Here is a 17,624-nt window from a genome sequence, read left to right on the forward strand (position 1 = left end):
ATGAGAACATACTTCATAGCTTTGTATCGTATCCTTTTGGGTGCCCCCCGAGCCGAATCCTTCAAGTAATTGAAGATATCGGCTCTCCAATCTTCCTGGTCCAGAAAGTATACCTGATGAACTGACCCATCGGCTTTGTACCCTGAAGCCAACTGTGCTAGATCATTGGCTTCGGCATTCCGAGCCCTGGGTATCCAATAGAAATTAATGTATCTGAACTGGGCTATTAGCTCCTGGCACTGGACCCACATTGGGAACAGCAGCTCGCTTTCGCACCTGTATTCTTCTGTAAGCTGGGAAATCACTAATTTTGAATCCCCAAAAACTTCCACTGCTTCAGCTCCGGCCTCTAAAAGCAATTCCATACCTTTTCGTACCGCCTCATATTCTGCAAGATTGTTGGTACAGGCGACAGGTAATCTGATCGAAAAAGAATACGTTGCCCCCCGAGGCGATACCAGTAAGACGCCGATGCCGCATCCATCCCCACAAACTGATCCGTCGAAGTACATGGCCCAGGCTCGTATAGAAAGTGCTGCGATATTGGTGTTAACCCTCTCAGCAATAAGATCCGCTAACGCCTGCCCTTTAACTGCTTTTGCAGGTTGATATCGGATATCAAATTCTGATAACGCGAACATCCACTTCCCCAATCGGCCTTTCAAAACAGGAGCCGATAACATATGTTTTATGACATCCGATTTGCAGATGACGACCACTTCAGCCGATAGCAGGATATGGCGAAGCTTGGTGCATGTAAAGAATAAACATAAACAAAATTTTTCCATGTCGGGGTACCTTGTTTCCGCATCCAACAATCTTCTGCTGAGATAAAAGATCACCTTTTCTTTGCCATCATACAATTGTACCACCACTGAAGCAATAGAAGTGTTGCCCATTGATAGATATATATAAAACGGTCTATCCTGTTGTGGTGGCACCAGCACAGGCGGTTTCGACAAATATTCTTTGATTTCTTCAAATGCCCGCTGTTGGTCTGCCCCCCAGCGGAACTCGTCAGTCGTTCTAGTCTTGACTAACTCCATAAAAGGCTCGATCCGTCCAGACAAATTAGAAATAAATCTCCTGACAAAGTTAATCTTACCAATGAGCTGCTGGAGCTCTTTCTTGGTGGTGGGTGGCACCATGGTGCGTACGGCTTCCTGACTTTTTAGGCCAATCTCTATCCCTCTTTCATGAACCAGAAATCCCAGGAACTGCCCAGCCGACACACCAAAAGCACACTTCTTTGGGTTCATCCGGAGCCCGAACTTTCTAGTTCGTTCCAGAACCCGCCGCAGGTCGTCTAAATGTCCCTCGACCGATGCTGACTTTACCACGACGTCGTCGATATAAATTTCTACTAGATTACCGATCAGATCATGGAAGATATGGTTCATAGCCCGCTGATATGTAGCACCAGCATTCTTCAAGCCGAAAGTCATAACCACGTACTCGAACAAGCCCACTGCTCCAGGCACTCTGAACGCAGTTTTGTGTATATCTTCAGGGGCCATGAAGATTTGATTATATCCTGCATTACCATCCATAAAACTCAAAATCTTGTGGCCGGCGGCAGCATTGATTAATGTCTCTGCAATGGGCATCGGGTATTCGTCTTTTGGAGTGGCCCTATTAAGATCCCTGAAGTCCACGCACACCCTCCATCGGCCATCTTTCTTCTGTACGGGCACGACGCTCGAGATCCATTCGGCGTACCTGCAAGTCCTGATAAATCCGGCTTCCAGCATCTTTTCTATTTCTTTCTTCACCTCGACCAGGACTTCGGCTTTCATCTGTCGTGCTCGTTGCTGGAACGGTCGAAACCCACTCTTGAGGGGAAGCCGATGCTCTACTATTTTCCTATCCAGTCCAGGCATCTCTGTGTAATCCCAGGCGAAGCAATCGGCATATCCCTTTAGCAATGCTATCATCGGCTCTCGTAGTGCTGGGTGTAACTTCCTACTTATGAAGGTTGGTCGTGGCTTATCCCCAGGACCAATGTCTATCTCCTCAAGTTCATCAGCCGATGTGAAACCATATCCTAACTTCCCTTCTTCTTCCATTAGATCAACATTGCAAATGGAGAAAGGACACAGCATAAAAAAACTCGGCCGATCGTTAAGATCGGCCGTTCCACACATCCCCTTACTTTCCAAGTTTTTGTAAAAAGAACAGGGCCGGCTGTTAATGTTGGCCATTTTATAACGACTACGAAACGCATTTATATTTACAACTTCGATTCTTCGGGGCCGATTGCAAGAACCGGCCTTTATGACTCCGCTACCACATGTTGCCTCCTGTTCCTTTACTCTGTGAGGCCGGTGGATAAGACCAGCCTTACTCCATTTTTTGTAGCCTCGATGCGATCACACCCTTCCAGGCTTATTCCTGAAATCGGCTCTTGGTCTTCCGCATTCCAAATGCTCATGGCCGCATGTGAAATTTCGATCGAGTCATCTGCCTGGACCACTTCCACCTCGTCTCCGTCCCATTGGATCAAACATTGATGCATCGTGGAAGGGATGCAACAGTTGGTGTGGATCCAATCCCTGCCAAGTAAAACATTGTAGGTGCTCTTGCTGTTGACGACGAAGAACGAGGTCGGGACAGTTTTGTTTCCAATGGTGAGATCCACACTAAGGACACCTTGGGCTTCTGAAGTCTGACCGTTAAAATCACTTAGGGTGACATTGGTCTTGATCAAGTCTGCGGTGGACCGCCCCAAACGGCGCAGGACTGAGTATGGCATAATGTTAACCGCCGCTCCCGTATCCACCAACATCTTATTCACGGGCTGACCGTTAATAAACCCCTTAAGATATAAAGCTTTCAGGTGTTTGTAATTCTTAGCTTGCGGCTTCTCGAATATCACTGGCCGAGGTCCCAAATCAAGTTGGGCCACCGACGGCTCCTCCTGGGGCCTCGCATGGAACTCTGCAGGAAGCACAAAGACCATATGTGCATCAGCCGATACCTTCTTATCGGCTTTCGTTGACTTGGGTCGCCATTCCTTCCTAGGCGGGCGCGACTCCTTTTCCTGCACATAGTGAACTTGTTCTGCCAAATCTGGTCGTGCCTTCCTTAAAGTCTCGATGTACTTAGCTTCAGCCTCCTCCAAGCTACGCAGCCGCTGAACCCTGCGCTTGTGGGAACGACTAAGTCCATCGGGGCACCAACGAGGACGATGATACTTGTCTTCTTCTTCATCTTCCTTTTGTGGTGACCGAACCCGCACTTGCCGGATTGGGGCAGGTCTTATCCGCTGGAAAACCGAATCCCTTGCTTCTGGTCCCCTTGGTCCACACTCTGGGCAATCCCTGATTGTAGGCAATCGGCTCATACCTGAATCCCAACAGTACCTGAAGAACGGGCAGTGCCAATGATCGCGGGCTTCTTCGTGCTTCCTCAAACGCTTCCCGGTCCGGCGCTCATACTCCTCTTCCTCAGATTCCCGATGGAGGCGCTGCTGGTACTGGTACTCGTACTTCCTGAGAAGATCAGAAGAAGTTGGCCGTTGATTCCTTACGTACCTTACTTGTCTTTCTGTAACATATTCACCCTTTTCATTTTGGGGCCGATTGCTCGAATCGGCCTCTCCATCTTCGATCTGGCGGCGTGATGCCACCCCCGCCATGTTGATGCCCAGTGCGAAATTGAGTTGTCGCCTTGCCGTCCGATCGTTACTTTCCACCATATTGACACCAGGGAACGGCTGAGTGTCGACTTTCATAGCGGTCTGTCCCAAGATCAATCGGCCCTGCTCAATAGCCGATTGGATCTGCCGACGGAGCTCCTTACAATCGCTTGTGCTGTGGGTAAAAGAATCATGCCATTTGCAATATGATCTTCCCTTCAAATCTTGCGCCGTAGGGGGTTTGTAACTTTCTGGAAATTTCAACTGTTTTTCTTTCAGCAATAAATCAAAAATTTGTTCCACTTTACTTACATCGAAATCAAACCCCTTTGCCGGTCTTGTTTGCTTTACCCACTTGCACGATACGGGATTTGCACCACGAGCCCATTCTGCGACTGATACTTCCGCTTCTTCCCTGGAGTCATCGGCTTCTTCAGTGTCAGCTAGCGCTACTTGGCGCTTGAACTTTTCCTGGTACAGCTCAGGGTGACGCTGCTCATACATCGTCAACTTCTGGACCAGATGCGCCAGCGAAGTAAATTCCAATTGAAAAGCCAGATCTCTAATCGGCTTCAATAACCCTAGAGATGCCAATTCCACAGCTTCCTTTTCTGGGATCCGTGTTGAATAACACCTATTTTTCATCTCCCTGAAGCGTCGAATGAATTCCGCCACAGTTTCTCCACGCTTCTGTCGCATTTGGGCCAGATCGGCAATCCCTGCGTCTGCGGCTTCTGAATGATACTGAATATGAAATTGTTCTTCCAATTGTTTCCACGTACGGATGGAGTCAGGGCCCAATGACGTGTACCACCCGAAGGCCGATCCCGTAAGCGATTGTGAGAAGAACCTCACTCGTAACGGATCCGACACAGAAATCATACCTAACTGTGCCAAATATCGGCTCACGTGTTCGATGGAACTAGCACCTTCTGCCCCACTGAATTTGGTAAACTCGGGGAGCCGATACTTGGGTGGCAATGGAATTAGGTCATAATCACTCGGATACGGCTTTGTATAGCCGATCGCTCTCCTTTTCGGCAAAATGCCAAACTGATCCCTTAGGATGGTACCAATCTGCTCCGCTGTTTGTAATCCGGGGGCCGAGTGCACACTATCATGACTCGGCCCTGTGGCATAGGTTGCTAACCAAGCTTGCTTATCCGCGTCAGCTCCAGGTACCCCTCCAGCCACTTTCTGTGAGAGATGTATTGGATTATTGCTATCCGGAATGTATGCGCACATGTAACCATGTGGGATTTCCTTGGGCGGCTCACTGAAAAACTGGTGGTCTGTGGGATCACCTCCCACTTTGTAAACCACGTAAGCTGGAGCGCCTTGTGATTCCGCCGCTGCAAGTGCATAAGGCACAGGAGGTCTGGTCTGGAACGGCAATTCTCCCTTATGGCTTCCCAGAGCGGGCCCAGTCGGAGAATGTTGATGCTTCATTATTTCTTGGACCACCCGTAAAGCTACACGCTCAAAAGCATTAACCAGACTTTCAGAATGCCGGTGCAACGAATGAGCCACTGCATAATTCACCTCCTGCCGCAAAGCTCTGGTGCGGTCCTCAGACGGGGTAGATAGATCCACTCCATCAAGAGCACCTTCAGGTGAAAAACCTCTCCACCTGATACCGTGGTTGCGAGTCCTTTCGAAAGAGCCGATGAGATCGGCTTCAAACTGAGCCTTGATTTCGTCGTACCTCTGCTTATGCTCAGCAGAGAGCTCCTCATTTGAGATCGGATCCTCCCTTGCCATCTTGTTGACCACAACTGACGGAGTCGACGAAGATGACGGAGTCGATGAAGAAGATGCCGATGATGATGACGAAGTCGATGAAGAAGGTCCCACTGGGCGTGCCAGAATGTGTTGTCGGTCAAAACCCGCCGGCGGGCAGCGACAGGCAACACGAGGAGCCGGGAGGCTTCCGGGACGGCTGGTGGGCCCCGGTCCCTCGGTCAATGGCCCAGTGATCTGGCGCGCGCCCTGGCTGAGAATCGCTAGGCGTGCCACCTGATCCTACACCCGATCAGGAAGGTATGACGTGTCAAACTCCTGCGTGCACAGACATGTGTAAAGGTTAACCCGAGCCGTAATCGGCTCATTATCTCCTCCCCGGCATCGGCTGTGAAGAGCCGATTGCGTCAATACCGGATCGGATCTTTGGAACAGGCAATATAGAAACTGGTACGTATATATATATATTTAAATAAAACTTGCTTCATAAATAACAATCTAATCCAATCCACAACAACTAAGCCCTCACTACACGATCGGAACATCCTACACGTAATTGAGCCTAACAGATACACAAAAGCATCGACAAAACGATCTAAACAGAGAGCAAGAGAACAACTGAAAGCCGATCCCCAAACAACCTCTATTCAAGCAAAAGCCGATACAGAGCATACTATCGGATCATTCAACTCGTTTGCAAGGCCTAATCGTGCACATATTGAACCAAGCTTCTAAATGCATAGAAACCAGCCATAACAGATTGGATCTACTGACAACTACGAAACAAGATAAACAAACATACTCACGAACGGGTACGATGATCAGACATGTGAGAGCAACACATAAAGCACAATGAAAGCACCAAAAGAAAAGATTACTCAACGCATGCTAGGATAAATAACGCTACTCGCCATCTACAAGGCTTCAGCACGAGCAACGTATAAGCGAACGAGCAAGGGTGACGCTACCCCGATCACGCAAGACGTGATCGGGGTCGCGTGGCGCTTACCCGATGAAGAACCCTAAAACAGGGGTGGCGATACGCCGAGAGTTGATGATGATTGATTCTGTTTCTTGTTTATTCACGGTACATATTTATAGTCCGTAGACTTGTTCTCTTTAACTAACCCTAACCTAACACGACACGAATCTTAACTGCTTATTCCTAATTTACGCGGCCTTATGGCCTCCATCTTGCGCACGGGCCCAATTCGCAAGCCTTGTCACGACTGCCTTCTAAGCCCATCTTGCTCAATAGCCCACCTCTGGCCTGGTCAAAATATGGCGATAACACATATATAGATCCTTTTGGAGATATGCCTTTCCCTCCTTCTACGTTAATTTATTGGTGATATAATGTCTAGGATATCTAGGACTGGTGTAGAGATTTCATATGACGTGGCATATAACGCGTCAACATCGTCATCGTTGTGGAGAGCAAGAGTCGGTGCTAGTCCTCCTACACCTAGAGGACCGTGGTGGCGACAAGTGGAGGGATGCCAGAGCAAGGTGGAGACCTAATAATTTCTATGGAAAACAATAGAGGACAAAAGAAAGCATAGTAGAGCTAAATTATGGCACAATCCAACAACACAGAGAAGGGTGACATTGAGCAACGAGAATCAAAATTTCTATCTAGGTTTTGATCTTTAGAAATTTATATATATCTTGTATTATATATGGATCCTGTAGAAGATATCAATTTTCCCTTTTCGCTTTGTTAATTTTATTGGTACCATAAGTGTAACATATCTAGGACTCGAGTAATGGTTTAATGGGAGGTGGCGTGACGCATCGCCGTCGCCATCGTTGTGGAGAGTAGGAGCGGTGCCATTCCTCCTATGCCTTGAAAGGTGTGGGGGTGCAGGGAGGGCTGGTGATAGATGGAGGGAGGAGATAGCCAGCTTGAAATCATGTAGTTTATTTTAACAAAATGATAGCGGACAAAGGAAAAATCGGTGGAGATATAGTTGTTGCCTAAAGACTATATATGTTGATGTGGAGTAACGAGGATCGAGATTCCCGTCTCGGTTTCGATCTTCAATCATTTATATTTGTAATATATATATAGATCCTATTGGAGATGTCATTTTTCTTCTTTTAAAGTTAATTTTATGGAGCTATAATGTCCAGGTTATATGGGACTCTATATAATGATTTGGTGGGTGGCATATGACGTCCCAACACCTCTGTCGTTGTGGAGAGTAGGACTGCAGGATCAGGTGGTAGTCCTCCTACACCTGGCCGTAACGCATGACGGGTGGAGGATGGAACCTCATAATTTATTTGGAGAAACGACACAAGGCAAAGGAAATGACGGTGCAGATACACCTATAGCACAATCCAACCACCCAGAGACTATAACGACTTAGAGCAACGAGGATTGAGATTTCCGTCTAGGTTTGGATCTTTGAACATTTATGTCTATATTAAAAAATTCTATTAAAGATATCACTTTCTTCATTATTCTATTATTTTATCCATACCATAAATTTTTTATATCTAGAAAAGACGTGCACACGTGACTATCACCACTGCCCACCCCGATATATATAGACACCTCGACCCCTCGAGACACACAACCCCAGGCTAGAAAACCCCATTCCTCACCGGAGAGAGCATATCGCCTCAACGGCTCCACCTCCACCTCCGACTCCGACCCATATAGGCAGCCCTCTACTCAAATGGCCCCACCTCCATCAGCACCGGCCTCCTCCTCCATGCCCCAAACTAAATCCCGAACGTTTCCAGCTCACTCAGCTCTGATGCAACCCGCCATGTCCATCCCACCGGCCGACGTGCTCAGACACACCAACAACTTGGGCTTGCCGCAGATGCCCTCGGCCTTTGCCGTCCATCGTCGCCACATGGCCTCTGTAGCAGACTTGTCTGTGGCCTCCTTGCGCAAAACCTCGCTCTCCGCGGCTGACGTGTTGGAGAACTTGGGATCCCTGTTGCAGGGAACCGTGGCTGCCTCCTACTCCAATGTGCCGCACCATGTTTCCCTGCATGCAGCGGGGCCTTCCACTGCTGCGGTCTTACAACGGAATGCGCGAAGCCAGGCGCCGCCTATGGTCGCCAACCCTACCCCTTCCTCAGTGGCCCCAGTCACCTTGGGTGTCGTACTAAGGGAAACGCTTCATGCTCAATCAACTGCGCAAAGCGGTTCGACACCGGCGAACATGAATTTGGCAGCCACCCTGCTAGGAGGATCCGGCTCCACCGCTGCTGCTCTCAAGCCAAAGGCGTCGGCTTTGGAGGTGTACGGCCGGGACATGGTGGCTGCGGTTAGCAAGGCCGACCCGGTGATCGGCCGAGACGATGAGATCAACCGCATCATCTGTGTCCTTTGCCGCCGAACGAAGAACAGTGCCATCCTCGTCGGCGCACCTGGGGTTGGCAAGACCGCCATTGCCGAGGGACTTGCCCAACGCATTGTGGCGGGAAATGTCCCTGCTGCGCTCTCTGGGGCACACATCTTGGAGCTCGACCTCGGTGCGATGGTGGCCGCAACCACGTTGCGGGGCATGTTTGAGGAGCGCATCAAGAACGTGATCCAGGAAGCAGAGGACGCGAACGGCAAGGTGATCCTGTTCGTTGACGAGATGCACATGCTCCTTGGTGCCAGCAACATTAGCAGCGTGGGTGCTGCCAATCTGCTGAAGCCGGCGTTGGCCCGCGGCCGCATCCGCTGCGTGGGCGCCACCACATTTGAGGAATATCGCAAGTACATCGAGAAGGATGCTGCGTTTGAGCGACGGTTTGAGAAGGTGCTCGTTGAAGAACCGAGCTTATCGGCGACCATTGCCATTCTGCAGGGCCTGAAGAAGAGATATGAAGAACACCATCACACCATAATTCAGGATGCTGCCATTGTAGCCGCTGCTCGTCTTGCCAACCGGTACATCACTGGTGAGTTTAATTTTTTATCACTTTCTTAGCGGTGCTGCTTTTTATATTTGTAATTTGTACAGCTAATAAATTGGAGAGTGCAAATTATTCTGTGCTTAGATTCCATTTTGAAGATAACAGTACACATGGTTATGCTGAATTTCTTGTTAGGCCAGTAGAATGAACATGCACATTACATTACCGAAGCTGGGCTTTAATCCTGATTCTATTCTCTCTAAGAAAATCGGTTCAGTTAACTTTCTTTATTTAATCTCTTTGAAAGCTGATCTTGAACATGTGTTTTCCCTTAAAGTTTTACCCTTTGTTGCTAAGTTATGTTAACCCAGACAATGGTTGGTAAAAGATCTTGGTTTTGATTCTTGTTTCCTTGCTGAGTCTCTTTTCTTGTTTCTTTGTATGTCAATAAGAGATTCAATAAAAAAAAGTTCACTAATGATAAACTATATATATTCTATATTCAGAGGTTGAATATAGCGAATTGCAAGAACTCTGACATTTTCAGAGGTTGCTTCTGAAAAAAAAGATCAAAGTGGCTCGATCCTAATTTCTTGCTTAAGAAAAAGCTTGGATATTAAGTTACATAGTTTGTGATAATTTTCCCACTTCTTTCGTCTGATCACTAGAAAGTTGATCTCAAAATTGTGCTTAAGTCGTACCCTTGTTTCTTGTAGGACACAATAGCTGTAGAAAGTATGATACTAAACCTTGTTTTTATTTTGGTTTCCTCAAAGGGTTTTACCTCTCGAACTGATTGTATGGACTAAAGCGTTTCTTATCAATTGCATTTTATGTTGGCTGTTGCATGTTTGTGTACTTGAAAACCTTTCTGCTTTCTTCTTGTTGAAATCAAAGTCTCATTTATGAAATTTACCTGCATTTGCATAGCATAAAAAATATGATTATTGTTCTTTTTTTGAATCAAGACACATGTTACATATACTGGCAATAGGATCAGGCTCAGATCTTTGCTGAGTACATCCTGGCTGTACACGCTTCCTTTTTTGCCATCAACCATCATAACTGAGGCAGAGCAGTATAGCATGTTATGGAGGTTGTGAAGCTAGGAGAGAATATTTGACACAACTGTGGAAATAAACTAAAAACGTACCTAATATGGTGTGGTCTCGCTACAATTTAGCATGAAAAGTTAGCCATCCGGTATTTGGTGTAGGGCTGAAGGAAAGATTTAATTGCTTGCTACTAACTTCCTACTAAACTTGATGGGTTCATTTTATATTCTTAAAGGTCGTCAATTTCCTGATAAGGCAATTGATCTTATCGATGAAGCAAGTGCCATCACAAGGATTCATACTGACAACCAGCTGAAAGGGAACAACATGCAGCATAGCCCTGTGGATGCTCTGAAGAAAGCAATTGTTTGCCCAGATCAAGTTGCACAGGCATGTTATCTTTATTCTTATGTTTAGACTTGTTCGTTAATACTGAGCAATAGGTAAACTATACTAATATCTCATCGTTTTAATATGTTTATTGAAAATTTGCTGACATCACCATCTCGCATCTCAGCACAACTCCAGTAAAAATCATTGTTTATGAGTAGTTATGTCAAAATATAAAACCAAGTCAGAAGATCACATTGGTACACTTTTGTTTTAGTTAACAGCTTTCTTTGCCTGACTAGAATGACATATACTATATTATAACTTCTACTTTTATTTTTTGTGGGAGTGGTCCACAATCTCACTGTCTTACTTGGTTGTTTTGTAACACTGCTTTAGGTTGTGAGCCGATTGACTGGCATTCCTGTCAGTTCACTCGCCCAAGATGAGAAGGTAAAGCTAATGCACCTAGCAGATAGGTTGCAAGAGCGAATTGTTGGCCAGCAAGAAGCAATCAATTTGGTCGCACAGGCAGTGTTAAGGTCAAGGGCTGGGCTAGATCAACCTGGACAACCAATAGGCTCTTTTCTTTTCCTGGGCTCAACTGGTGTTGGCAAGACAGAACTTGCAAAGGCTCTCGCAGAACAGCTGTTCGATAGTGAAAGGATGTTGATCCGGTTCGACATGACTGAGTTTGTTGGCAGTCACTCGGTGCTACGTCTCATTGGAGCACCTCCTAGGTTTTATACACTTTTTTTTCTCTCCCTACTGTTCACCTGATATCTTCTCACGTTTTGTTGAGTTTCATATCGACTATGTTTTCAAGAACATTTTTCTGTTGCTTGAAGCTATCAAGGCCACGATGATGGAGGACAACTAACCGAGAAAGTCAGGCAACGGCCATACAGCGTAATCCTTTTTGATGAAATTGAGAAGGCCGACCCTGCAGTGTTTAATGTTTTCCTCCAGCTACTTGATGACGGTGTTTTGACCGACGGCAAAGGAAGAACTGTAGATTTTAAGAATACCATCATTATTATGACTTCAAATCTTGGAGCCGAGTACCTAATGGAAGCGATGACCGGTGAAAAATCGATGGAGGCTGCACGTGACCTTGTCATCAAACAGGTTTGCACGACCTAGTTGCTCTAAATGTTCAGTCATACAGTATGATGATAGTGTCGATCAAAAAATAGTTTTTGCTCTTGCAGGCAGAGAAACATTTCAAACCTGAGTTCCTGAACAGGCTGAGTGAGATTGTGATATTTGAGCCACTCTCACAAGATAAACTGAGGGTGGTTGCTAATGTTCAGTTGAAAGGCATCATTGATCGTTTAGCTGAAAAGGGCATCAATATATATGCAAGTGAGGCTGTTCTGGATGTTGTCTTGTCAGAATCACACAACCCAGTAAGCACGCTATCATCTTTCCTGCTAACATATATGACTCTGCTCTGTTTCTTCTCTTAATCTACCTACATCTTCCTCAGCTTTATGGTGCAAGGCCCATAAGGAGGTGGCTGCAGAAGAATGTGATGACGAAGCTCGCTGAGATGCTTTTTAAAGGGGAAATAGATGGAAAAACTACTGTCATCATCGACGCTTCTGAAGATAAGAAAGATCTGAAGTACAAAGTAGTGAAGAATGCGCGCACCCTGGAGAAGAGGCCTCTCATGGAGATTTCTAGTGACTCCGACAGTGACGATGACATAGACCTTAATGCTCCTATAGTAAAGAAAACGAAGGGGATAGTCATATCATCTAACTGGAAGTGAATTTAGTTCAAGTGCTAGTGCGGCTGTGCATCAGTCGTATGTTTATCGGAGAGGCGCAAACTGTTTGGTTCTTTTGGGGTATTGTAAGGTTTGGTGTCGACTGAGCTACTGTTTATGTGCTTTTGCTACCTTCCTATATTGCCGTCAGCATCCCAATGACTCGATACTGTCATACTGATTGTGAAGACTAGGGTATGGTTGCACAAATTTGGGTTACCAAATATAGGTCTTGGTCACGCATGGGCTTCTTTGGAGTGCTTGAACTTTGGGGGTCCTTTGATAATTTTGTGTTCATAGACTAGCACAGCATGAACATAAAACGGTTCACCTATCTTCTAAAACTAACTATATTCTCATTTTCCAAGAGTTATAGAGTTACAATCTTGGAGCACTGGAGGCTCGATACAAATAGGGGCACCTGCCAGAGCGGTTTGAACTCGGCTGGCACGCTATATTTTGGTCTCTCCTCTCCTTGCATGCCTTACTTACCTGGACATCGCCAATAGTCATGATCTCGTATTCTCATTTGCAACTTCAACCACCCGCCAGCTGATCCTCGCTCGACCTGTTTACTGAATGAAAGCTCCATCAACATTTAATTTAAGATGGCCAGTTGTAGGTCTCTACAAAGTTATCTGCTTCAGATCGTTTTGTGCCTGATTGTCCTGCAGCTACTGCATCTTTCCTGATCACACCGTCAGTTCATTTTCCTTTTGGATCCTCTGGTTGGCTTGGCTTGATCTGCCACAGTGATGCTCCATTCCACTTCAGGAAGTTCATTGTGTATCTCCTCCGGAGTACTACGCTTGAGTGCTTTACCATTGGGTTATCACATTGCGATTACTCAAATATTCCGTAGCACCATGTGTAGTGTAGCAGTGTTGTGCGCTTTTAGTTAGGTTTGACAGCAACATGATAAAGTGGGTCTGTTTTCATCCATCACATAGTGTTTTTTTGGGCGAGTTAGGTCCAAAACCTGAGTTGATTAGTTGGTTGTGAGTTGTGTGAACGCGGGAAGACTATTTTGGTATGACACCGGCTGGTGAATACAATGAGTTAGAGTTGGGTCGAACCGGTTCACAAAGGACTGTATATACTAGGACGATCAGCGCGCGGCCCGTATCGAGATGATGCTAAATGCTCTGCTCTGCAAACAAATGATTGGCAGTATGCTGATTGATTTGGGCAAGCGAATCGGTGTATCATCATCATATCAATTAACTGTAAGGAAACATGATTTTCCATATCTTCCTTTTAGAATTAAGATAATGGATTCTTGTACACAAATCATGAATATCCTATGAGGAATGTCAACCCAAATAATCGAAAAAAATAAACATAAGCAGGACCGGCACTATAGGCATGAAGTGAAAGTACATCTACACTGAAGGTTCACTTAAGCAAAACTGATGCCAGCTGCGATGATATATTATTGTCTCCTCTTTATTCTGATCGAAGACCATTAGTACAAAGTTGCGTGCTTACTTCCCTAGCTGAAGCTGTCAATGAACAAAGGAGATTAGTATGCGCATAATGAGAAGATGTGTGATTGGCAATGCACATTATAAGCAACATAACTGTAAGTAAGCAGGAATCGATGGATATATATTTGCATGCAGTAACTTCTGATTTGGCTGGACACGACATCAGATATATAACAATCCAATCAACGATTCAGTTGGTAAACACATAGCCATTTGAGATGCTGCCCTGAAGTAGGACTTGCAAATTATTCAGCTTTCGTGCTGCTCTGTTACTCTGACACTTCATGGTTGCATCGATGGTATGGAACAGTAAAGGGAAATTTCTCGTTAATATATTTTTGACATGATTAAGCTTTGTTATGCACTTTGGCAGTGGTAAACTCTTCAACACATTATGATATACTGTTGTGAAACACTAAAAAAACAGCAGGGCATAGAAGGCTCGGAAGAAATAATGTGGCACCAAGGTGGAACAAACTTATGGAGGCATACTGAAGTATTTTGGTATGCTCTGTTATCAGTCCTGGTTGTAGGATGATAGGCAGGAGATAACCCATTGAGTTTTCATTTTTCATATTTCGTTCATGTGACATGAGATGGCACAGCTATGTTAAGCTAAATTGATTGGGGATAAGATCGCGCAATCAGTGACAAATAAAAACTTCAGCTCCATATGATCATGCAACGCTGATCCCAAAACCCTTTGTAATGATTCAGTACAATGAAATAGGAAAGGAAATTCATATAAACTCTCACCAAAATGAAGTCGTCATAGAATAACATATGACAGTGGAAAGTAAACGAAGGCAGGAGGCTCGAGTTGGGAATTGTACTTAGTCGTACCGTATAATTCTGTAAAGAGACATCGAAAAATTGGACTGGGGAGAGTGGCCTATCAGAACGCTGGAACGGCTCGCGCCTGCGGCAGCCAGAGGCGCCGCTCGACTGCCGTCCCCTGCGCCTGCGCGGCTACCCCATGCACAGCCAGTCATCCACCACCCTATCGCTCATTCGGAGCCGCAGGATTACTGCGAAATCTAAAGTTCAATGCGCAGCAATAATAGTAGTTGCAGTTGCTGTCCACCACCGGAGACGACTGGCACACACATAGATGGCTGTCTTCATGTTGACCTCGGTTGAGCAACGGCCATTGGGATGAATGTGTGTGTGCTGCTAGCAAGATTTCAAAAACAAAGCTGCGAACAAGCAATCAATAGCTAGAAACAAAAAAAAAAGACGGTGCATTATTCCATTTTGAAGACAAGCTCCCTGCAGCGTCCAAAAAAATCTTTCTTGACACATGACTTGTGCTCTCTACGCAGTCGCCCTTGCCTGAGGGGAACAAGCGCGTGGCGGGGTGGCAGTCAGGCTAGGGCTCCAGGGGTCGGGTGCAAAGATGGCGCCGATGAATTTTTACTCTGTTAGGATCTACTGTTAGACCCATAAATTTATTAATGAGTATAAAGTCTTACCCTGTTAGGTTCGTGGGCACGGATTTGTTCCTACAATAACCGAATCCATAAACCCATTAGTTTTTAAACCCAATCCAACCTAGTGCAATTATTATTTTATTTTTTAAATTTTTAATAAACTAATATCCCTTCTCCTTCACTTCTTATTTTGGTGAACCCTAAATATTTTGGTGGCGGTAGGGGTGTTGTTGCTTTGCAAATTGTAGTGTTTGTATACGCATATAATGGATTGGAGATTTTGTATGGTGTTATGATCATTAAATATAGAACTTGTTATTTATATTTTTATTTCCTCTAGTAATTTTTAGTGAATAATGAACTTCTTGCTCATCATGTATTTTTGTACACTATAAATTTGATGCTTATTATATTAAACTTTTTTGATTATACTAAAACTAGTATAGTAAATTGTAGACCCACGGACGACCCGTGGGTACCCGTTAATCCGACGGGCACGGGTTTGTGCATAAAATTAAACCCGTGACGAATAATGGGTTTTTAACGGGCGTAATCGCGGATACGGATTTGGGGAAGCAAAACCCAGTGGGTTTAGATTCGTTGCCATCCCCCTAGTCGGGTGGCTTCAGGAGTCAAGGTGAACAAAGCGGTGCCTGCATGGCAGCCTGGGCTTCATTCATGTTGGTTTATATATTTATTTTCTGCCAAATAGTTAGCTGTAGTGCTCTTGCTTGAGGCTCCCATGCTACATTGTTAATTTAGCTTGGATGCAAGTCTGGTTTTTTGATCGTGACTGTCCATGGCCATGTGCCCATGTGTCAGTTTGGGCTTAAGCTCCAGCACAAAAGGGTTGGGCATGCATTGTTGGGAATGACGGAATGTTAGATAACACAGGAAAAAGAATTCGGCAAAATGAAAATCAAAGAAATGAAGGTTTCCCAATCAGTGTTGACATGTGTAACTATAAGGATCCAGCAATAATCAATCCAACCTGGTATTCAATGACCCCAGCCCCCAGTGCAAGGATGAAATTATGTGCAGACTGCAGCCGCAAACCCGCAGTCAAGCCCTAGCCGTCGTCGTCATCCTCGTCGCCGGCCGCCGCCCCCTCGTCCAGCTGTCGTCCTCCCTCCGGCGAGGCAGCAATGTTTCACCCACGCAACAAGGAGGCTTTGGAGAAGTACGGCCGGGACATGACCGCCACCGCCGCCAACATGGACCCGGTGACCGGCCGCGACGACGAGATCGACCGCGTCGTCTACACGCTCTGCCGCCGGACCAAGAACAGCGCTAGCTGTGCCGCTGTTCTCGTGGGCCAGTCGGGCCTGGGGTCGGAAAGACGACCGTCGCCGAGGGTCCCGCCAACCCCCGCCGGAACGCGCGTCGTGGAGATCGACATGGCCGCGACGCTGGCCGGGACAGGGTACCGCGGCATGTTCGAGGAGCGCATCAAGAAGGCGGAGGAGGCCGACGGCAAGGTGGTCCTGTTCAACGACGAGATGCATGCTCCTCGGGCTCGTCACTCGTTGTCGTGGCCGCATCCGCTGCGTTGGTGGCTGGTGCTACCACATTTGACGAGTACCGCAGGTACATCGAGATGGACGCCGCGTTCGAGCGGCGGTTACAGAATGCACAAACAGACAATGTCTGAATCCTTACCGTGTATTAATTATTTGGCTCATTTGATCACTTGGTAGGATTACGGAAGAATGGTGCTGTGCAGAAGTTCAGTTTATTGCTTCAATTCTCATAAAGCAATTGATCTTATCAATGTGTAAATAACAAGACGTATTTAGACATTGCCAATACTCATAATAATGTGGAACGAATACAATTATGCAAATTATAATATTTCCAGTTTCTACGGATTTGCATATATGCATCCACAGTATACGTTGGAGAAACTTGATGCATGTAGGTAGACAGAAGCCAAAGCCGAAGCCATGATGAAGCGTGCGCAAGGAGGAGGAAGTGACAGAAGCCAAAGCCGTAGCAGCAGCAGGAGGTAGTGGTTCCGCGAGGCAAGAAGCTTGTCTTCCAGGTTCTTAGCCACTCCGACTCCGACGACGTGAGCTGGAGGTTGACGACGATGCATGTGTGGAGGTTGCTTCCATGGCAAAGAAGAAGGTGACGGCGAGCCCGGCAGCACCTGAGTACCTGACAAGTGAACAAAGCTCTTTTCGGGCTGCTCTTCAGGGATTGTTATTGGCAAGGTGGGATCCTTCTGCAATTGTTTCAGAAGACTGTTTCTGGCGACCTGGGTTTTTGTAATTATTTCAGGTTTTACTCATTGGCACTGATGCGGCA

The 17,624-nt window shown here is 46.1% G+C and overlaps 1 protein-coding gene across 1 annotated transcript; it reads left to right on the forward strand.

Moving 5' to 3' along the window:
• Nucleotides 1-8,622: 8,622 nt before the first annotated feature.
• LOC112897441 (chaperone protein ClpB1-like) lies at nt 8,623-12,403 on the forward strand. Its single transcript, XM_025965734.1, has 6 exons — nt 8,623-9,289; nt 10,535-10,689; nt 11,029-11,369; nt 11,478-11,757; nt 11,841-12,038; nt 12,119-12,403. Exons 1-6 carry the CDS (start codon nt 8,653-8,655, stop codon nt 12,401-12,403), a joined length of 1,896 nt encoding a protein of 631 aa, XP_025821519.1. The 5' UTR covers nt 8,623-8,652.
• The last annotated feature ends 5,221 nt before the right edge of the window (nt 12,404-17,624 follow it).

The sequence above is a fragment of the Panicum hallii genome, chromosome 1, assembly GCF_002211085.1.
Source record: "Panicum hallii strain FIL2 chromosome 1, PHallii_v3.1, whole genome shotgun sequence".
NCBI classification, from domain to species: domain Eukaryota; kingdom Viridiplantae; phylum Streptophyta; class Magnoliopsida; order Poales; family Poaceae; genus Panicum; species Panicum hallii.